This window comes from Rhinichthys klamathensis, unplaced genomic scaffold (assembly GCF_029890125.1).
Source record: "Rhinichthys klamathensis goyatoka isolate OS25496 unplaced genomic scaffold, OSU_Roscu_1.1 h1tg000033l_1, whole genome shotgun sequence".
NCBI lineage: Eukaryota > Metazoa > Chordata > Actinopteri > Cypriniformes > Leuciscidae > Rhinichthys > Rhinichthys klamathensis.
The window spans coordinates 1741123-1764197 of NW_026606582.1; the positions used below are offsets into that span (position 1 = coordinate 1741123).

General features: G+C 38.5%; 1 protein-coding gene across 1 annotated transcript; it reads left to right on the forward strand.

Moving 5' to 3' along the window:
- The first annotated feature begins 78 nt into the window (after positions 1–78).
- Positions 79–22142, forward strand: rpgrip1l (RPGRIP1 like). Its single transcript, XM_056245735.1, has 27 exons — positions 79–160; positions 553–645; positions 738–882; positions 1000–1277; positions 4111–4216; positions 4300–4443; positions 4538–4643; positions 5643–5789; positions 6291–6364; positions 6527–6666; positions 6743–6849; positions 6947–6997; positions 8363–8542; positions 9238–9355; positions 9451–9903; positions 10809–10948; positions 11029–11395; positions 12311–12429; positions 13105–13206; positions 13521–13610; positions 13760–13828; positions 13901–14051; positions 15451–15536; positions 17272–17458; positions 19977–20061; positions 20883–21019; positions 22001–22142. Exons 2-27 carry the CDS (start codon positions 558–560, stop codon positions 22123–22125), a joined length of 3795 nt encoding a protein of 1264 aa, XP_056101710.1. The 5' UTR covers positions 79–160; positions 553–557; the 3' UTR covers positions 22126–22142.
- The last annotated feature ends 933 nt before the right edge of the window (positions 22143–23075 follow it).

The following is a 23075-nucleotide window of genomic DNA, read 5'->3' on the forward strand; positions in this document are numbered from 1 at the left end:
GTTTTTGAGCGCAGTTTATTCTAGGCACGCGAAAACTTCACGCCGTAAAAACACCATTTCCCATAATGGCAGTTGCGGAAGTGGAGTCCTTTAAAGCGGAAGTGGATGAGTTGTTTGTTAGCAACTGTCGCTGTGGTTTGTGTGTGATGCTTTTGAATCGGTGAGATGATATTTGGGTTAAAATATTTGTATTTTATGAAGCTTTGAAGTACGCTGTGTGTCTATAAGTTCGTCTATCGTAACATTATGTGTTTTCTGTGACTTAGATAACCGTTTCAAAAAGTACTGTTAGAAAACATATATATCAGATTGCAATGCAAGTATCAAGTATAACGTTACCAATATCAGATGGAAATGTCATGGTGCTTTGTAAATGATTACAATATTTATATGTGGTAATATTTAACTTAAAATAATGCCATGTCCTAAATTAACATGGTGATACCGTTATATTCTTCTGTAGCCCACGTCAAGTTAAGGTTTAACAATTAAGTAATTTACTATAATTCATATTTGCAATTTTTTTCAAGTGTATATTTGCTTTGATTTCAGACTGAATGATGTTTTCCCGTGCTGATGAAACAGCTGGTGATATTCCTGTGAAAGACATCACTGTCAGCACACATGGCGCAGCTACATTACCAGGTCACCGTTAAAACAAAAGTATTATTATAACTGTTTATTAATATTCATTGCAGAGAATGGCAATTAAATGAAAGCGTCCTGCTTGTTTTTAGAGTCTGTACTGTCCCAGAATGTCAGAGAGAGGCAGAACGTGTCCAAGTTCAGCAGGGAAGAGCTGGAGGACAAGTTTTTACGGCTGCAGGATGAAAACCTCACACTCAAACAACACGCATGCAAACAAGAAGACAAGATCCGCAGGTTCGCTCAATCATTCAATTCTAAATATGCATTTTAATGGGCTTAGATTTATTCTTTGGAAAAATGGATTGGAAACAACATAACAAGAACAATATAATACATTTCGAAATGTTTCAGGATGGCCACGAAGTTGATCCGTCTGGTGAAGGACCGTAAGCAGCGCGAGAGCGCGGGCGGGCGAGATGTTGAGATGGAGGAGATGATGGAGGAGATGCAGGAGAAGGTTCAGGATCTGGAGAAACAGAACGAAGGGCTGAGACGGCGTCTGCTGGCCACCAAACAGCAGCTGCAGGTCCAAACCCGCCGACACACTCCCTACAGCCACATCCAGCCTCGCATCAACTCTGGCCTGCGCAGACCCCTGAGCCCAGCACGCCCACACACTCCCAGAGCAGGTACTTCTGTTCTGGTCTATTCTATTCTATTCTATTCTATTCTAATCTATTCTGATCTATTCATTCTGTTCTGTTCTCTTCTGTTCTATTCTAATCTATTCTGGTCTGGTCTATTCATTCTGTTCTCTTCTGTTCTGTTCTGTTCTCTTCTGTTCTGTTCTGTTCTGTTCTGTTCTGGTCTATTCTATTCTATTCTATTCTAATCTATTCTGGTCTATTCATTCTGTTCTGTTCTCTTCTGTTCTGTTCTGTTCTGGTCTATTCTATTCTATTCTATTCTATTCTATTCGTTCTGTTTTATTCTATTCATTTTGTTCTATTCTGTTCTGTTTTATTCTGTCTGTTTAATTCTGTTCTGTTTTATTCTGTTCTGTTTTATTCTATTCTAATCTATTCTGGTCTGGTCTATTCGTTCTGTTCTGTTCTGTTCTATTCTAATCTATCTGGTCTATTCATTCTGTTCTGTTCTCTTCTGTTCTATTCTAATCTATTCTGGTCTGGTCTATTCATTCTGTTCTATTCTAATCTATTCTGGTCTGGTCTATTCATTCTGTTCTCTTCTGTTCTGTTCTGTTTTGTTCTGTTCTCTTCTATTCTAATCTATTCTGGTCTGGTCTATTCATTCTGTTCTATTCTAATCTATTCTGGTCTGGTCTATTCATTCTGTTCTCTTCTGTTCTGTTCTGTTCTCTTCTGTTCTGTTCTGTTCTGGTCTATTCTATTCTATTCTATTCGTTCTGTTTTATTCTATTCATTTTGTTCAATTCTGTTCTGTTTTATTCTGTCTGTTTTATTCTGTTCTGTTTTATTCTGTTCTGTTTTATTCTATTCTAATCTATTCTGGTCTGGTCTATTCGTTCTGTTCTATTCTAATCTATTCTGGTCTGGTCTATTCATTCTGTTCTATTCTGTTCTGTTCTCTTCTGTTCTGTTCTGGTCTGGTCTATTCGTTCTGTTCTATTCTAATCTATTCTGGTCTGGTCTATTCATTCTGTTCTATTCTGGTCTGGTCTATTCGTTCTGTTCTATTCTAATCTATTCTGGTCTGGTCTATTCATTCTGTTCTATTCTGTTCTGTTCTCTTCTGTTCTATTCTGTTCTGTTCTCTTCTGTTCTGTTCTGTTCTGGTCTATTCTATTCTATTCTATTCGTTCTGTTTTATTCTATTCATTTTGTTCTATTCTTTTCTGTTTTATTCTGTCTGTTTTATTCTGTTCTGTTTTATTCTGTTCTGTTTTATTCTATTCTAATCTATTCTGGTCTGTTCTCTTCTGTTCTGTTCTCTTCTCTTCTATTCTAATCTATTCTGGTCTATTCATTCTGTTCTGTTCTCTTCTGTTCTGTTCTGTTCTCTTCTCTTCTATTCTAATCTATTCTGGTCTATTCATTCTGTTCTGTTCTCTTCTGTTCTGTTCTCTTCTCTTCTATTCTAATCTATTCTGGTCTATTCATTCTGTTCTGTTCTCTTCTGTTCTGTTCTCTTCTCTTCTATTCTAATCTATTCTGGTCTATTCATTCTGTTCTGTTCTCTTCTGTTCTGTTCTCTTCTCTTCTATTCTAATCCATTCTGGTCTATTCATTCTGTTCTGTTCTGTTCTCTTCTGTTCTATTCTAATCTATTCTGGTCTGGTCTATTCATTCTGTTCTCTTCTGTTCTGTTCTGGTCTATTCTATTCTATTCTATTCTATTCGTTCTGTTTTATTCTATTCATTTTGTTCTATTCTGTTCTGTTTTATTCTGTTCTGTTTTATTCTGTTCTGTTTTATTCTGTTCTGTTCTATTCTGTTCTATTCTTCTATACTATATCTTTGTTCTGTTTTATTCTGCAGTTCATTTTATATGATGTTCTATTTTGAAATATACTCTTTTCTGTTATGCATATTCCATTCTGTTATGTTCTATTTTGTTCTATTCAGTCCTATTTGGTTCTATTCTATTTTATTCTATGATATCTATTGATATACTGTATATATCTGTTCTGTTCTATTTTGCAGTACATTTTATAATTATGTTCTATTCAGTTATCTACTCTGTTCTCTTATGCATATTCTATTCTATTCTGTTCTATTCTATTCCACAGTCTAATGTGTAGGCTATTTCATTCTCACCTATTCTACATTTTATTCTGTCATGTTGTTATAGTCTATTCCATTACACCACATGCTGTAATCTATATTCCACAATCTATTTTTTTCTGTTCTATACTGCAATTCAGATTCTGTTCTGTATTCTGTTCTGTTCTTTACTATATTCTATTGTATTATCTATGTTATATTTTGTAGTCTATTTCTGCCATATTTTGTATCCCATTCTATTCTACACTGTATTAAACTAATACCTTCTATTGGGTATTCTATTTTATATCTATCTTCTATTCTGTTATTAAATTTTTTCCATTCTGTGTTACATATTTATATTTGTTTTGTTCTATATTCTATTTTGTTCTCCACTATGTTTTATTCTGTGTTCTATTGTCATCTATCTATCTACCCATAGATGGCAGATTGTGATATTTACTGCCCTATTCTATTCTATTCTATTCGCAATTTATATCCTGTGTACTATTTTAATTCTACTATTTTCTCTTCTGTAATATGTTATGTTATATCCTATTCTATTTTAATTCAATAATCGTTTGGTTGAGGGTGAGAATATTTTGATCAATTCTACAGCTATTCTTAAAGGATCCTGTGAGTATTTCCTAGTATATATGTAAAAACAGAGCTACTGGAGAACATGATAAATGCCTTATATTTAAAGTATGCTACAAAAAATTGGGTGTTTTGTGTTTTATTATTTTTTTTTATATATATTTTTTTGTTTTATTCAAAGGTGTCAGGCATGTTGAAGGGGAACTGAGTGCGAAACCCCCCCAGGGTCTGTTGCCCCGCTACGGACACAGTCTTCTGGACGAGGCCCGCGCTGAGATCCGCAACCTGTGAGTGAAGCACAGTCTGTTGACAGACCCACACACGCTAACGAAAGAGAGTCACACACACCCGCTGTTTTCCGTGACCGCAGGGAGAGTGTGACTGAGATCCAGCAGGCTCAGCTGGAGGAGATGGAGAGATCAGCGGAGGCGTTGAGAGATCAGCTGAAGAGGAGAGAGAGAGAGGTAGAGGAGTCGCTCCTGCAGATGAGAGAGCATCAGGCCGGTGGACAGAGGTGCTGTTCTCTCTTCACGAACACTGCACTTCATCTCATATCTCATGACAGAATATCAATATAATAATATATCATTGTAAATCGTGTTTTACAGGTTAACTATAAAGGATAATGTAGAGATGATCAAACTGCAAAAGCTGTTATCTGAGAAAGGAAACGCACTCACAGTGCTGGAGAGCCGATTCCTTCAGCAACAGGAGGTACGAGGGACCGTCAGGGACCCTGCTGTCAGACATCTACTGTGATTGGCTGATAATATATCTGTTATTATAGTTGCGGAGTATGTTCCCTGCTTTTTCCCGGATTCTTTGCGCCTCTATATATTCTGACACTCATTGCGTGTTAGCATGTGTATGCACACGACTTCAATAGTTTGGGGTCAGTAGGATAAAAAAAAAAATCTTGCTTTTATTCAGCAAGGATGCATTCAATTATGAAAGAATTGACAAATTTACAGTAAACTAAAGATATTTATATTGCTACAACAAATAAATGCTTTTCTTTTTAACTATATTCATCAAAGAATTCTGAAAAAAATGTATCACGGTTTCCACAAAACATTAAACAGCACAACTGTTTTCATTGATAATAATCATAAATGTTTCTTGAGCATCAGATCATCATATTAGAGTGATTTCTGAAGGATCATGTGACACTGAAGACTGGAGTAATGATGCTGGACATTCACCTTTACATTTTAACATATATTAAAATAAAAAATATATTTTAACAATTAAATGTATCCTCTGTGTGTATTAAAGACCAATTTCTGCCACTTCTAAAAACAAATCACGCTTTTGTAAATTGTAATTATGACATAAAAAGTTTAAATTGTGACACACTATGCCATCATTATGAGAAAAGAACGTAGCAATTGTAATGATGTAATTTCATATTTAGTAAATAAATAATAATAAATAATAAAATGTCCTAAATTTAAATCAATCAATCAATAAATACATACGCACATGCATATTTGGCTAAAAACATATATATTCATATAAAAAACATATATAAAATATATTTTGAAATGTGTTTTTTAACATTTTTATCAAATGGTTATATTTAAAATTCAACCATTAAAGCTAATGTTTCATGTTATCATTGATCGATCTGCCATGTGGCCTCCTGCGGTTCGAGCGCCGGGAGTGCCCTCTGCTGGTGCTCAAGTCAGTAGCAGGCGCTGTGTGTTTCTGTAGAGCATGAGGACTCTGAAGGCCAGTCATGATGCAGCGCTGCTGAGGGTGGAGGAAGTGAGTCGACAGATGAAGGAGGAGAGGATGAGGAGTTTACAGCTGGAGACGCAGATGCAGAGCAGAGTTCTAGACCAGAGACACGCGCAAGAGGTGCAGCTGACACACACACACACTCTCTCACACACACACACTCACTCTCACACACACACACACACACACACACACACACACACACACACACACACACACACACACACACACACACACACACACACACACACACACACACACACACACACACACACACACACACACACTCACACACTCACACACTCACACACTCTCACACACACACACTCACTCTCACACACACACACACACACACACACACACACACACACACACTATAGTTGAGCATTGCAGCAGACAGCAGTGCAGTGAATAATGGATGACTGCAATATAAGTAGTATATTTATAATTGTATAATAAATGTGTAATTTCGGTGATTTGATGTTGTGTTTTTCCACCTATATATATATATATATATATATATATATATATATATATATATATATATATTCTCTTTTTTTAAGATATCGAAAATGTTTTCAAAGTTTACCAATTGATTTGTTTTTTTGTGTCTTTCTTCAGTTACAAGAGAGAATCCAAGATTTGGAAAAGGAGAGAGACTTGCTCAAGGAAAACTGTGATAAATTTGTGAAAAGGTGAAAAGATAAAGGAGTAATAATACTCACTAGTGGTGTTTGCTAACGTATCACTGTTATAATGGCTCATACATTAAGAATTGAAACAAATCCCTATCACTGTGCGGGAGCGCTCTGCTCTGAGCTGCACATCACTGAATTGGGTTTTGCCGTTTGCAATAGTGCGTTTGATGTGAGTCAGGAGCAGAAATGGAGGATTCGAGAACAGCAGCTCAAACTGCAGCTCGTCCAGCTGGAGACGGCTTTAACGTCGGACCTCACCGATAAAAACCTGATCCTGGACAAGATCAAGGCAGAGAGAGGTAACCGCACACATGACTGCAGGCGCTTCACACGGCCGCTGTGTGTCCACTCATTGTTGCTTTAATTTCACTGAAGATGTAAATGAGAAACTGATGCAAGAAAACAAGCAACTTCAACTGCGTTACCTGGAGCAGAAACAACAAATGGATGAAATTAAAGATCGCATGAAGTTCTTTACCAAGGTAAAGTCTAATATATTTAAAAACAAACAAAAAAAGGAACTTGAAAACAATACAAATTGTTTTATTTGATGCCTGAATCTGATACTTTTCCCTAAAGGAAAGTGAAATAGATGCAGCTGAACTCAGTGAAGCCCTGATGCTTATAAAGGTAAATACTGTACATTTGAAACTACCAAACTAATTAAGCACCAAAAGTATTGTAATCGTTAGCATTCATCCGCTCTGCAAGTCTATGCTAGCCCATACAACCACTTGTGGGAAAGTTATGACATTTGACACACTGATCAATCGCTCTAGCGCCACCATCTGTCCAAAGTTGCACTTACGTTTATGCTAATGACTTTTGAACCGTAGAAACTAGAAACAAATTTCTAGAAATTAAATTATTTTTTCCTCTGATTCCTTGGCGATTGACCATATGACGTCATTTTCCATCATGAAATTTTTTCTTCCGTTTTGAATTGACCAAATAACCTACTTTTTCGAACAACTCCTCGGCCATTGCTAAGATCATCTTCAGACCATGCTGGCAAAAAGTTATGGAATTCAAGTTGATTCGTCAAGCCGTTCTCTAAACAACATGCGAACGAATTCGACGAAGTGCCCGCCAAAATGAACATGAGGCTATATCTCTGTAACGCTTTAGCGTATTCTGACCAAACTTGGTGTGTGTTATGGCAACCATGACCTGAGGTTAACTGCACAGTGCCACCTTGTGGTCAGGAGAAAAATGGACATTTAGATTGAGTGCAGCATGCCAATTCGAACGATGCCCAATTTTCCTATATCGGCCATTTTGGGCGTCGGCCATTTTGAATTTTGACATAAAATTTTATATTTGATAACGCTTTAGCGTATCGTTATGAAACTCGATATGTTTCTTTGGAACCATGCCCTTAAGGTACTCAAAAGGTTCCGGGGCAGTGCCACCTTGTGGTCATTATAACCTTGTGGGTCATGCCGAGACCATAGATACCGATTTTGCCATAGTCGGCCAAACTTCCTGTCCACCATTTTGATTTTCTTTCAAAACCTACTTTTTCGATCTCCTCCTAGACCGGTTGTCCAATTTTCACAAAAATCTGATTATATCATCTTCAGACCATGCCGGTAAAAAAATTATGGATTTTGTGTCGATACACCAAATTGTTTTTGTATACCGCAGCAACGAATTTGATGGCATATTATATTTGTATATTTGCAATGTTTTGGCATATTGACACCAAACTGTGCATGTGTCAATGTCACCTCGCACTGACAACAATGCATCGATTTGGTAACAGCGCCACCTATTGGTCAAAAGTGATAAACCATTAAATCAATCGGCATGACTTATCGTGTTCTTTGTGCTTGGCCCCCGATAATTTTTGAAAGATAATTCTTTCAAAAACATAAAAAAAATCATACCCACCCCAAACTTTTGAACAGTAGTGTGTACTGCTAAGCTTAATCTTTGTTTAGAAATTGTCATTGTTTTTCTCTGTCTTGATTTTCTGTCTTAATGCCCATTTAGACTCGTAGGAGTCAGAAGAGTGGAGAGCTTGGCTTCCTGGAGAAGGTGGAAGAAGATGTGAAAGTGGACGTGGAACGATCTCTGAGGGAAATGCAGGCCACTCATGCTGAGACCATTCAAGAGCTGGAGAAGACCAGGAACATGCTCATCATCCAACACAAGATCAATAAAGACTATCAGGTTTGATCAATCCTTACACTGAGACAACAGACCTTATAGAGAAACCTCTGACTATCACTATCTTTTATCCTGAAGTTAACATGAAATCAAAATCGATCCTCTTTACTGGATTAACACAATGCTGTTGTTGCTGATTAACGTTAATGTAATAATTCTTTCAGAAATAATAGAAAATAACAATAGATTTGAAAGAAGCGTTACCATTGGCAATATGTCAAGATGCACTTGAGGATTAAATTGACCTTCAGCCTCCATGTCTTTGTGCAGCCTCCTCAAAAGTAGGTGCACTATCAACTGCAAAGTCACATTTAGCTCCAAATTAGACTCAATTTTGGTGTGGAACGCCCACTTTTCACAATTAAATCGATTCCCAGTGGATAAATAGGTCATGCCCTACATTTCATCTCTTGAAAATACAGCACATTATGGAGCAGTGTTGTAGAGTCCGTCTCGAGTCTGAGCTCAAGAACATATTTTCAGGGTCTCGGTCTTGTCATGGACTTGGGAGCATTTGGACTCGGACATGACCCTCTTCTGGGATCTGTCTTGACTCTGACTCGACCTATTAAGGTCTCGGTCTGGACATGGACTCGAATCAGCAACACTGGGTTGCAAACTTCATTTCATGTTAACTTCTCCATATACAGATATTGGTCGCATAAGGCTAATGCATTTAAACATCTATGTTGTTATAGGCTGAAGTTGAAGTGGTCACTCGCACGATGGACGATCTGAAACTTGAATATGAATTGAAGACGGAGAAGCTGGCTCGGCTTCTGGACATGAGAGCGGCCAAGATAAAGAAACTTGAAGGTTTAGCTGCATCCAAAACATGATCTTCCGATTCCCAATGTTTCCCAAGCTAACGGTTGTGCTTAGTAAAACGAATTCTTCCTGTGTCCCTCCAGCCCAGCTGAAAGACATTGCGTATGGAACCAAGACCCATGTTTTCCGACCTGATGTCCCCAGCGATGACGTCACAGATGAGTTTGACGGACCCCTCCACTTGGCTCGAGGCGAGAACCTTCTGGAAATCCACTTGGGGAGAGCGCAGTTCGCTCCTGAAGCTGTAGAGGGTCTAAAGGACAGAGATCCGTCCACCTTCTGCACATATGCCTTCTACGACTTTGAGCTGCAGTCCACGGCTGTGGTGCGAGGTGCCCGTCCAGCGTACAGCTTCACTTCTCAATACCTGGTGAGAGTGAATGAGCTCTTTTTGAACTATCTCCACTCCAGCTCTGTTACCGTGGAGGTGCAGCTCGCCGAGGGGCTGAGTTTCCGCACGGTGGCCGCTGGTCAGCTCAGGTTAAATCAACTGCTGGAACGAGATGGGAAGGTGTTCGGCACCATTCAGTTAGTTGGTGAGTCTTTAGACTGTCTGTTGACATCTAAGGAAATGTTGGCGCAAAACTGAAAATGTACTCGCCATTTTTTAGGGCTCCACGATTTGGTAAAATATTGCGATTTATTTGATTTTTTTTATGGTTAAAATTACGATTTGCGATTGAAAACTCTCATACTCGCAGTGCTTTCAAAGGACGAGCAGCATTTACTATTGATCACAGAGCCACTCTTCACTAACATGCTGTGCATATATTTACTTAATTAAAAATGAATTAAACATTTCATAATCACACTAAGCCAAATCACGATTTCAGGTGATTTCGTGCTGCCCTACTGTTTTTGACACTCGTGTTCAATCCTGCTACTGGAGGGCCACTGTCCTGCAGAGTTTATCTCCAACCCCAATTAAACACACCTGAACCAGCTAATCAAGGCCTTACTAGAAATGTGTGTTGAGGAAAGTTGGAGCCGGACTCTGCAGGACAGTGGCCCTACAGGAGCAGGTTTGTACACCCCGGTTACTTTCTTTCTTTTAAGGAGCACAGAAAAGCGAAGTTTAGCAGAATGCCCAAGCTGCTCCCTTTCAAACAACACAAAAATAAAGGTTCTTTATTGACATTTATGGTTCCTTGAAGAACCTTAACGTTCATGGAAACTTTTCAATGCATAAAAGGTTCTTTACAGTCGAAGAAGGTTCTTCTGGTTATTAAGATGTTCTTAACACTAAGAGAAAAAAAAGTGTTATTTTAAGAACTATTCACTGAAATGTTCTTTGGAGAACCTAAAATGGTTCTTCTATGGCGTCACTGTGGAAACTAGCTTTTGGAACCTTTATTTTTAAGAGTGAATGAAAGTGGAAAGTGATTGAAATGATCAAAAAGCACCATACAACTATCAAAAAGTGCTCTCCATCTGTTTGTAGGTGTTACAGATGCGATCCAGGTGTTTGGTACACTGGAGTACTGGCTCAAACTGAGAGTTCCTATGGAACAAGCCATTCGCCTTTATAAGGAGAGAGTCAAAGCGCTTGGTTACCTCAACACAAGCGCGAGAGACAGCCAGGTACTGTTTATTCACCGGTTTCCTTGTTTTCTACTTTTACACATACCAAAATGACTTGATCTTTTTACTTTATTTTTCAGGCTTTATCGGTTCCTGTCGCCAGTTCCTCATCATTGATACATGGTGATCTAAATGAACTAAACGTCACCGTGCACTTATGCTGTAATCTCAAATCCAGAGCTCCTCACACTCAACCCAGCCCCTACGTCATCTACAAACTCTACGACTTCCCTGACCATGATACACCAATCATATCCTCCACCAATGAGCCACAGTTTGAAGATCACACGGTCTTCCCAGTGGCCATGAACTCTGACCTTGATGCGTTTCTCAGGTCAGAGGCTCTGGTGTTGTATGTGTTTGATGATCTAGATGATGAGAACCAGCTGTATCTGGGGAAGGCCAGAGTACCGCTCATCTCGCTGGCACACGATGACACCATCACTGGTGAGGACTAACAATAGTCATAATGATATCGTTTTACATAGAATGAATTTGATTGATTTTCAGAAGTTAAAGAGCTTTTAGGTCTTGTTAGTGAGCATTACGATCATTTATATACTAGTTTACTCCTAAACCAAGGGTTTCATACCATGCTCCCGGAGGTCCAGTGTCCTGCAGAGTTTAGCTCCAACCAGCGCCAACACACTTGCCTAGAAGTTTCTAGCAAAGCCTCTTTAAAGCAAAAAATAGTGTAACGCTGCGGTACGCAGGGAAGGAGACCAGAGGCAGATTTTTATTTTAATGGATGTCAATGGAGGAGAGGCTTCACTACACTGAATAAACCGCTTTTGTGGGAAAACGGCTTATCATTTAATGAATGAATCAATCTTCAACATTTTTGCTCTTAAACATTCTTTTTTTAGAGTTTACACCAAAAACATTTTTTTTATAAGAGAAGTCACGGACAATTGTGCGACCGGTAGGATTGAGTTTTATGGCACTTCCTATTTATTTCTATGGTATCCGCAAACAGTGATTGACTGTCACGCAACTTCAGTGACGACAATGCTGTAATGTGATTGGTTATCAAGGCACATGTTATCCACGTTAGCCGTTACGCTTTTTCCACGGACCCTCGTATCTCGTATAGTGTTGACCTTTGAATTTACACATGGTTTGTCTTAAAGCATATTAAAAACACCACATAGACGTAAAAACAACATTAAAAACTTCATTTTCACCACAGAGGGACTTTAAATGTAGAATTGAAAGAATTTTTAAACTTTAGAGATGTTTATATATATTTTTTGTGCAGGAAAATATTGCAAGAATGCTGATTAAGAGTTTTATTTATTTATTTTTCAGCATATATATACCTTTTAATATTACTTTTTTGTGTCATTTTTGTATCTTTTTAAGGTATGTTTGAGCTTACAGACCCTGCTGGACTCCCCAGTGGCCAAATCAGTGTGACACTGAAATGGAAGTTCACGTACCTCTCTCCATCATCATCAGCTCTCACCACACATCAGACCAAGGTCACCAGCAGGACGACACCAGAGAGACAGACATCCCAAGACAAGGAGAAAACAGACAGACAGACATCCCAAGACAAGGAGAAAACAGAGAGACAGACATCCCAAGACAAGGAGAAAACAGAGAGACAGACATCACAAGACAAGGAGAAAACAGAGAGACAGACATCACAAGACAAGGAGAAAACAGAGAGACAGACATCCCAAGACAAGGAGAAAACAGAGAGACAGACATCCCAAGACAAGGAGAAAACAGAGAGACAGACATCACAAGACAAGGAGAAAACAGAGAGACAGACATCCCAAGACAAGGAGAAAACAGAGAGACAGACATCCCAAGACAAGGAGAAAACAGAGAGACAGACATCCCAAGACAAGGAGAAAACAGAGAGACAGACATCACAAGACAAGGAGAAAACAGAGAGACAGACATCACAAGACAAGGAGAAAACAGACAGACAGACATCACAAGACAAGGAGAAAACAGAGAGACAGACATCCCAAGACAAGGAGAAAACAGAGAGACAGACATCACAAGACAAGGAGAAAACAGAGAGACAGACATCACAAGACAAGGAGAAAACAGAGAGACAGACATCACAAGACAAGGAGAAAACAGAGAGACAGACATCCCAAGACAAGGAGAAAACAGAGAGACAGACATCCCAAGACAAGGAGAAAACAGAGAGACAGACATCACAAGACAAGGAGAAAACAGAGACAGAGACACAACGGATGGCCAAAGACCCTCCGCTAATACCTCAGCCCACTGTTTCTGAGGTGATGCCATGCCCAAATCCTATCGCTTTCATTCTGGCTGACTGTTTAAATGTGCTGTAATTGAATGCATAAAAGATGATATAGCATATAATACAGTGTATAATATATTGATAATAATTGCCCACTATGGGTCACTACGCGCTGTAGGTGGTGAACGGGTGTTTTTTATTATTATAAAAACTATTGGGTGTTTTAGCACAGTTGGAGCATTGTATCGACCAATTAGCATCCAGGGCCATACATAAATCAATGTTGAATGCTTTTTCTGGTTTCGTCATTGTAGAATATATTCTTTTTCTTGCTCTTCATTCTAGACTCCATTGCCCAAACCCAGACAGCGAACCCTTCCAAAATCAGCTGCTAAAAGAGTGTCTTTTGTGGACGTCACTGAGCTTGAAAAACAGGTAAAAGTTTCATTAGTAATGTTTGAAAAATCAAGCATCACTATTACTAGTACTCAAATTTAGGTTTTAAATAACCTGAGTATTAACCCGTACCATTTGGTGTATATGGTGTTTTGAGTATGTATTTTGTGTGTATTAATGATCTCAAGATGGAGCAGACTACAGCCTCTGATGATAGGAATAAAGAGACGAGATCAGCTGTAACCCCTGTGCCTAAGGTACGCTAAACAAACTGACATTTACAAGGACAAAGAGTTCAGGAATAAACAATGTCACCCTGTGCTCCTCAGACCATCATAGTGATGGATGCAGGACAGGCCACTGCAGTCAGCGAGGAAGAGGACGAGGAAGAGTCTCATTTCTCTGAGGGTCAGCTGATCACCACCAGCTCTCAATCTGATGAGTCTGAGATCTCTGAAGAGCTGCAAGAGCCGCAAACAGGTGTGTGTACTGTGTGTTATTCAAAAAGACATTAGACATAAGCATGAAGCTTCTGCAATGTGATGCGGAATATTCAGCCAGAAATAATGTATGGGTTTCATCTGCATCTGATTGGCTGTCTATGACTGTCAGGTTATGATATTTTTGGTTAATTGTATTTTTCCCTCGCTCTGAAAAGTCATGTCATCAGTTTTTTGCTGATAAATTGAGTGCAATAAGCCCAGGGACATTTATGAATTATATTATTAATAATAATGAATAATAATGTTAATTTTTATGAAATTATGAAATAAAATAATACAATAATTTTTAATACATAAATAATAATAAAATATATGCAAAGTAAAATTGGCCTTGTTTGATTTCTAATTGGCTTTAAACGATTTTTGGGTATTTTAGTATATTAAGTTATTAAATCATTTGTATTAAAATCATTTTAGTGCTGAAATAATGCTAAAGTAATTTTAAGTCATGTTGTTTGTTTGTTTATTGGTCATTTTTTCACCTTCATGTCATTCCAAATTCAAAGTCTTCGTTTCCTCTTTGAATCACAAAAGTAGATGTTTTGAACAATGTTCATGCTGCTATTTTCCATACAGTGAATGTGATGGGGGATGGACAAAAAGCAGAAGTACTCTGCCAATATCAAAACTCATATGTTATAATTTTTCGAGTATTTGTCCCCAATTCAACATTCATGGAAAAGAGCAGCTTGGACATTATTCAAAACATCTAATTTTCTGTTTCACAGAAGAAAAAAAATCATATCCTGTATGTGCGGAATGACATGAAGGCGAGTAAATAATAACAGAACTTCATTTTTTAATGAAGGCTTCAGGTTCAGTGTTTAAGTTAACCTCAAATTAGCTTCCATGTTAGCACAAACATAAGGTGCTTCTAGAATACATGTGTTTGTGTTATTGTGGGCAGGAAGGGCCCCTGTGCTACGGCCCTTAGTAGAACTTGTATTCAGTAGAGCATCATATGAATGTTTTAGTAAACCAATACTTAGTGCTGAGCGTTAGTATTCAGTTTCATACGAGGAAGCAGCTGTGCTATTGTTTTTCCAATGAGATGAGAATCATTAATATTTCATTTGCTGCTGCCAATAATCTGATGTGTTTCCTGTTGACACCCAACAACATAAATGTTAATGTGTGTTGACCTTGGCCAAGAGGCTGTCTTTAAAGTGTTCATGTCTAACATCTCTCTCTCTTACCTGGCGTGGGCCGCTGAGACCACAGCGAGAGATGGACGACAAGAAAATAAACAATCCATTGCTTCACGAACACCTTCCATATGAAATGAGACTAGGAACGATTGATCTAATGATCTGCCAGTGCGTAACGTTCTCGATCGCCAACTGACCATAACACAGAGCATGATCTGTTCTCTGCAGGCGTACAGGGTGAGGATGAAGAGGATGAAGAGGAGGATAGCGATGACTGCATAGTTCCTGCTCAGAGCACACAGCAGAAAAAACAGGCATGTCCCTTCACGTTCAACAAACCAACCAGGTGTTCCATATATCATGCACTTTACTAGGATATTGGCAGTTTATTAGTACCTATAAAACACATATTAATGCCTTATTCTGCATGACTTTATTCTACATTCCTAATACCTAAACTTAACAACTACCTTATTAACTATTAATAAACAGTAATTAGGAGTTTATTGAGGCAAAAGTCATGGTTAAAGGATTAGTTCACTTCAGAATTAAAATTTCCTGATAATTTATTCTCCCCACGTCATCCAAGATGTTCATGACTTTCTTTCTTCAGGCAGAAAGAAATGAAGGTTTTTGAGGAAAACGTTCCAGGATGTTTCTCCATATAGTGACTTCAATGGGGTCCAACGGGTCGAAGGTCCAGATGTGAGTTTCAGTGCAGCTTCAAAGTCTCGACACGATCCCAGACGAGGAATAAGAGGCTTATCTAGACAAACCAAAAAAAAAAAAAAAATTATATACTTTTTAACCACAAATGCTCGTCCACGACTTCACGCATTACGTAATCACGTTGGAAAGTAGGAGGAAGATGTAGGGTAGGGTGAAAAACTCCATCTCATTCTCGCCAACAACTTCAAAATCGTCCAAATTCGTTGTTTCACCTTGTATTTTTATTTTATTTTTGTAAATGGTGTTTGACTTAGTCTTTGCACGTTCGCTTTGTAAACACTCGGTCGGGACTTCCGCCTAACGTCAGGCGAGACCTTTCTGTGGCGCATCGCAGAGCTAGTGCAAGACGAGCATTAGTGGTTAAAGTATATAAATGTTTATTTCTTTTAGAAAATGGCGGATGTTTGTCTAGATAAGACTCTTATTCCTCGTCTGGGATCGTGTCGAGACTTTGAAGCTGCACTGAAACTCACATCTGGACCTTCGACCCGTTGGACCCCATTGAAGTCACTATATGGAGAAACATCCTGGAACGTTTTCCTCAAAAACCTTCATTTCTTTCTGCCTGAAGAAAGAAAGTCATGAACATCTTGGATGACGTGGGGAGAATAAATTATCAGGAAATTTTAATTCTGAAGTGAACTAATCCTTTAATAGTTAATGAGGAGAATTGGACCCTAATCTAAAGCGTGTTTAAAATTGTTATAGACAAAATACCAAAATATTTGGTATCGCTGACAAAAAGATGTTGTGTATCGTCTCAGAGAAATGCACATCCTCAACACAGGACAGAAATGAATTGCTGGGTCTTAGGAGGATATTGTGTTTTTCATTCCTTGCTGATGAAGTGTGGTTTTAAATGAACACGTTTTAGTGGTGAATTTAGCCGGTGTAAGCACAGTTCACTCTTGTGAAAAGGGTGATGTAAAGTCAAGGATTTAAACGGTTAGCTTAATGCTAGCTCACTTTGTGTCCTAAGAGGAGTGAGAGGAACAGAGATCTAATGACTGCTAAAAACTCCATTAATGTGGACAGCATGTTTGACAGATCGGATCAAATGATCGCAGATAGACAACACGTCTTCTCCAGCCCGCATCATTATCAGAGAACTATGCCCTGCAGGTTACACGTCCACATCAGGAAAGAGATGTAGTTTGTCCAGTGTCCATCATTGCAAACGGTGGAATATTCTTGGTGGATGTTCTGTCAGATGTTGAGAGTGATTGAGTCCCTGAAGATTCAGAGCGAGTCTCACCATGTCAGTTGGCGTGAGGTTGAATGTCAGTTGTGATAAGGTCATGTGATGCTCTGCTCCACCAGCCGTCCGAGTGCATTCGTGTGGAGATCGTTTCTCTGAGTCTGAAGCCAGGCTCGAGAGTGGCAGAAGACAGTGGGATCGTCCGGCTGTTTGTGGAGTACTGTTTCCTGGGCCTGCCGTCAGTCGAGACCCCGCTGTCCCTAAAGAAGCCCCTGCCTGGACACTGTCTCTCCTACAACTTCAGCAATGGTGAACAGCATATATAGCAATACCAGCCGTTGTGTTTATTCTACTTTTTTCTGCTCTCTGTCTATGGCAGTTTCTTAAACCGTATGGGGAAATATTGTGAAAATTGGTGCATTAATTAAGACATATCTAAACTTTCTTCTGACCAATTTAGGGTTCTACACCTCAAACCTCCTAGAGCCACCATAAGTTTAAAGTTACACTTTAGGGCGAAGTCTGCAGTAATCCAGATATATTTGAAAATGCATCTTTTTCTCTGTTTTGGCACTGAGGGTATTTTTCTTTTTGCAGATGCTCTTCCACGTATATACATTTAAAACTGTGTTTTTGCGTTATAGTGTGGACATTGAAAATGGAGATATTTGAAGACAATAACGCATATTGTAGACATGTGATGCATATTGTACCCGGTCACCGTGATATTGCCAAGTAAGACAACATATTTCGTTGATACTGGAACAACATTTCTGTCTGAAAATTTGGACCTAACCCTATCCGTATCTTTCCCCTAAAATCAGAGGGAAATGACACTGATGTAGAAGCACAAACCCTGGTTTTAAGCCCAAACTTGACAGAAACCGTAAACTTGTACCTAAAATCTGATTGGTTGATTGAAATGGTGTACTTGTTGAAATCCTGTTTACCATATCGGAATGTGTCTTCTATGTGCTATTCACTTTCCCAGTGTTGCTAAAGATAAATGTTACTTCATATTACATTGTGGAAAATTGACTTGAATTGCTGTCCTGCAGAAAAACATGAGGGTTGCGTGTTAGACCATATGTGGAATGGGGATTGAGTGAGATCTGGACGCACTAGGAAGTAAGTGGTGAGATATTTTGCTAATAAAATGATCATGCCAGAAGAATAGGGTGAGAACTCTGAGACTGGTCTATCGGTATCATCTCAGTGAGCACTTATTAAACTGCTTGGAAACCATAGTGTGGATGGAGAGCATTTTGAAACGAAAATGTATCTGGATTAATGTAAACAAAGCCTAGAATAGGTTTCTTGGAGGCACACCAACAGTACATATTTCCACAGTACATTATTCTCTTTTCTCTTCCTAATGAAATGCACCTGATTTAACTTCAGAGCTTCAAATAGATGGGATATATAAGGAAGACATTAGGCCCCGTCCACACTACTGCGTTTTCGTTTAAAAACGGAGACCTTTTGCTACGTTTGCACCTCCCGTCCACACTAAAACGGCAAAAACGGAGACCCAAAACGGAGAAGTTTAGAAACGCTGCCAACCCGTTTTTCGTTTTGAATCTCCGGAGGGCGTTTTAGTGTAGACGGGTCAAAACGGAGGACTTTAGAAACGATGACGTAGTAGAGGCTCACGCTCGGCTCTATGATTGGGTGTCATCCGTCATGGCGTATATCTTTGCTAGCAGCTGTTGTACAAGTCAATTCGGCATTTTACAACGCTATAACTGCCTACATGCGCCGGAGTCAAGCTATTATTCGAGCGATCTGTGACAATTCCCGTGTGCAGCGGCGGCGTTGACCGTACATGGAGCGTCGGTTTGGGGTTAACCCAGAGCATGGTGGGATCATTTTATCAATGAAGTTGTGTTTACACCAGCGCGCGCATGCCCAGTGTTGGTGAAGGGTCACGTGATCCGCGTTTTCAGTCGTTTTAATGTGGACGGAGATCAATTCTAATACGCAGCTAAAACGCTGGTGTGGACGGAGATCGTATTCGTTTTAATTATCCGTTTCTAAACTAAAACCCAGTAGTGTGGATGGGGCCTAACATGTGTACTATTGGTTTCCCTGGAGGAACATACATTTCCTACAATTCCTGGGGTTTAACACCAAGTTTAATAAACGGAGTGGTTTCAGTTTCTGCCCAACTAGATACCTTGAGTATCTTGATCTAAAGTCATGCCTCTGCTCCATTTAGATTCATTGGGTAACCAAAGAACAGTTATACCCATTTATCAACCATATTAACTACCCACTATTTTGAATTTTATACTGTTTAATACTCTTCAAAAATTCACCATATTTTCATCAGATGATCATGCCTGGCACAAGTTGGGTCCCGCAATAATGCAGACCTCTATTGACCTGTAACAAATTAATGAAATAAACTTTGATGGAATGACCTTCCAGAACTATGGAAGCTTGTTTCCACCACTGGATAAAGAATAAAAAGGTAATTTCGACCTTTTATCTCACAATTCTGAATTCAGGATTGCGTCATGTTATTCACAATTGTGAGGAGAAAAAAAAAAGCTCTTTTTTTTTTCAATTTTTTATTTTGTGGCGGAAAAAATCTTCCATACACACCAGCTTCTCGTAGTGGTCAAAAGTTGTAAAATAGGGATTCATTTGCTCATAAGTGTTGGACCAAGTGTCCTAAACTTATAGTGGCTAACATTGTGCTTCCACAACCATATTGGGTACATAACTGGTTCCTGTAGCTTTATTATTATACAAATTATGTTTATTTGGCATTGTCTTGTAATAGTAAATCATCAATATAACAAAATGATCGTTGTTCTGACAGTGATCCATGTGGATATGGAGCATAACCAAGCCAGACGGCAGTCTCTGAGAGCAGTGCTGGAGGGCCGGAACAAACAACTAGAGCAGTGAGACACTTGCACATCTATAATCTCTTTCTCTAGTGTGATCGCATGCTTTTGTTGTGGAGAGTACATTGTTGTTGCGAATACTAGGGATGTGCCCGAAGCCGAATACCTTATTCAGAAAGGCACGGATAATGGCTTCACAATCAATAACGAATTCTCAGAAGAACAGGAAAAATATTCTGCACATTCACTCCTCGTAGCGTGATATTATACACAAACCTCTAAAATCAGCTTTGTTAAGCAGCATATTAAGAGCATTTCATCATAAACAATGTTATTATTTGGAAAACTGTTTATGGCAAGGGAAGTAAAAAATCTTTGAAATTACTAGTTAACTTTGTTTTATGCTCATGATGAGAGTTTTGATTATTAGGTTATGTACATTGTACATAGCAAACTATAAAAATGGTCCTTATACAGTTCCAAGGCCTTCTATGTGCCATACGCATAGGTATCTATAGAATAATAATAATAATAGCCTGATAAACATCTGATCTTACCTTTTTATATTCATATACTGTTGGGAAAAATATTTACTTTTTTGGTAGATATTGGTAAAAACGATCAGACTTCACTGCTTTAGCTCTCGGGGCCCAGGATTCTCATCTTTGATGACTATTTGAGTGTTTAGGATTTTTTCTTTTACAAAGTACTACGGCTGCCCCCATGGAAATGTATAACCACTCCAAAAACAGTGTTGTCCAATGTCCACTGGGAGGAGTGAGAGGAGTGAGAGAATCTAGAGACTTCAGTTGAATACCCCTGCCTTATACTAACTACACCGCTTTAATCAGCAAGTAACTGTTCATGGTCTGTGACAGCATAAAGTTCACGGTGGTGAGTGACCCTCCTGAAGAGGAAGAGCAGGAGGAGGAGTGTGAGGATGTGGGCGTGGCCTACCTGCGAATCCGCGATGTCATGGACAAACGCAGAGACATGAAGGACGTGAGCCTGAGCGGTAAGACTTTCACTTTTATCTCAGATCTTGGGGCATTTTTTGGTAAATTTCCACATACCGGTTTTTAAATAAGACCTGAAACTCTCTTTTTACAAGAAAGTATCGAGGAAAGATGTTTAACCTCTGAACCTCGGTTGTTCGTCCAACTCAGAAGCTCATATTTTATATATTACATGATTTGGTTTATTTTGGATTGATTTTATATGAGGTTTGCCTTTTATCTCAACCCTGTTACCAGATCTTGGGACACAGTTTATTTTTTATTTAATTTTTATTTATAGCCATAAACATTAGATACACATGAAAAAGATAATAAAATGTATAAGATGAAAAGCATGCCATAATGTTATAGGTGTGCAAGTAACAGGGATTAGCTATTTTTGGATGAAATTTTGGTTTGTAAAAAATTGGTTTAAATGGAAACTTATATTTCCCATATATATATATATATATAATTATTATTATTACTTTTAATATTATTATAATTTATTTTGTTAATAAAACTTTAGCAACCGGGTTGAATGGCTGAGCTTGATGAATGCAATTTGTGTAGAAAAAAATATGTAGGCCTAATGCAGTTATTTCCATGTCTTTCTACCAATCTATAGAAAGGATCCAAATTATGTCACTTCCAGGGTGGCAGAATTTTTAATGTATATATATATATATATTTTAATTAGCAACAGGGTGGAGTGCACATTTAGAATTTTTGATTGTAATGAATTATTCTCTACAATTAATTGAATATCAATCAAACAGATTGTCAGAATTATTATTGTATGATAGTACTTGTTATCAAGACCAAGCCAAAAATATACGCGTTTAAATGTTTATTTTATGTGTAATATTAGTTTATCTAACACATGTAATAGTTCTTTCTCTAAATAACATGGTTTCTGCCTTGTATGATGAGACAACGACTTGTGCCCTATGTGTGTAAAGTGCCCCTTGCTGACCGTGATCGCTGTCTCTCTCCTGTAGTCGTGGACGTGCAGGACAGCAGGGACGTCATTGGCCAGCTCGTGGTGACCGTTGAAGCTCTGGAGGCTCTGACGTCCATCATGAAAGACCCAGAGCGGGATCGTCCTCTGACTACACTCGCTTAATTCACCCAAACCAATGATTTACTGCTTTTCAGTCCACAATATTAAATGTTTCTTAAACCATTCACCCAAAGGAAGTTAAGTGCAATGCATGGGGCGGTTTAGCTTTAAACGCTACAGACGGTGGCAGCATATGGGAACCAACAGTCCTTTATGTGAGGCTTTGATCGCTTACGGTGTGAAATCATATCCTAATGTTTCTCTTTATGGCCTCCAGTGTTGCGTTTGATGGAGCGCTGATGTTTAGATCTTTAATAACTTTGCTTAATGAAAAGGCTGTTAAGCCTCATTAGGCAGCGCCGTGGCAGGCGGCGATATTTTATTGAAGGTGCGAAATGAAATCTAACTGGATTTAATGGGATTAAATCAAGCTCTTTAAAATGCTAATGCACATTTTCACGCGTGCCGAGCTGTGGCGCTCGCGCAGACACTCCTTCTGTTTTGGTGTGTGTGTGTGTGTGAAATGTTACTGTGATCTTCACTGCAGATCTTTTGATAATTCTTTATAGGTCTGAGTACAATTCAGATTATACTATATTTTGTATAGATATAGATGCTTTATTTTGAATGTGCTGTAAGTAGACAGTCTTCTAAACCGATATTTGTAAATGTTTTATATTTATGAACATTACAGAGTGATGTTATTAGAGTTTCAATGTTATTTCATGTTATTTTTACACCTAAGTTTTCTAAATGTTGAAAAAATACTGCGTTTACAAACCATTCAACTTTCATAATGTGCTTTATTCAATCTATTGGAAATTGATTGGATGGTGAGTTGGTGACAAGTGTTTCATCCCAGAATGAAGGTAGACTTTAAAATGAAAATCCTGTCATTATTTACTCATCTTCATGTCGTTCCCAACCTGTATTCCACCCTTTCTTATGCCGAACACAAAGTAAGATATTATGAAGAACGTTGGGGTCCAAACAACATTGAACTTCATCACTGA

Coding starts and splice junctions, on each gene's coding strand:
- rpgrip1l (XM_056245735.1), top strand. CDS start 558: ATGATGTTTTCCCGTGCTGATGAAACAGCTGGTGATATTCCTGTGAAA. Junction 6,365..6,526: donor TGTGATAAATTTGTGAAAAG/GTGAAAAGATAA, acceptor CGTTTGCAATAG/TGCGTTTGATGTGAGTCAGG. Junction 14,052..15,450: donor GCTGCAAGAGCCGCAAACAG/GTGTGTGTACTG, acceptor TGTTCTCTGCAG/GCGTACAGGGTGAGGATGAA.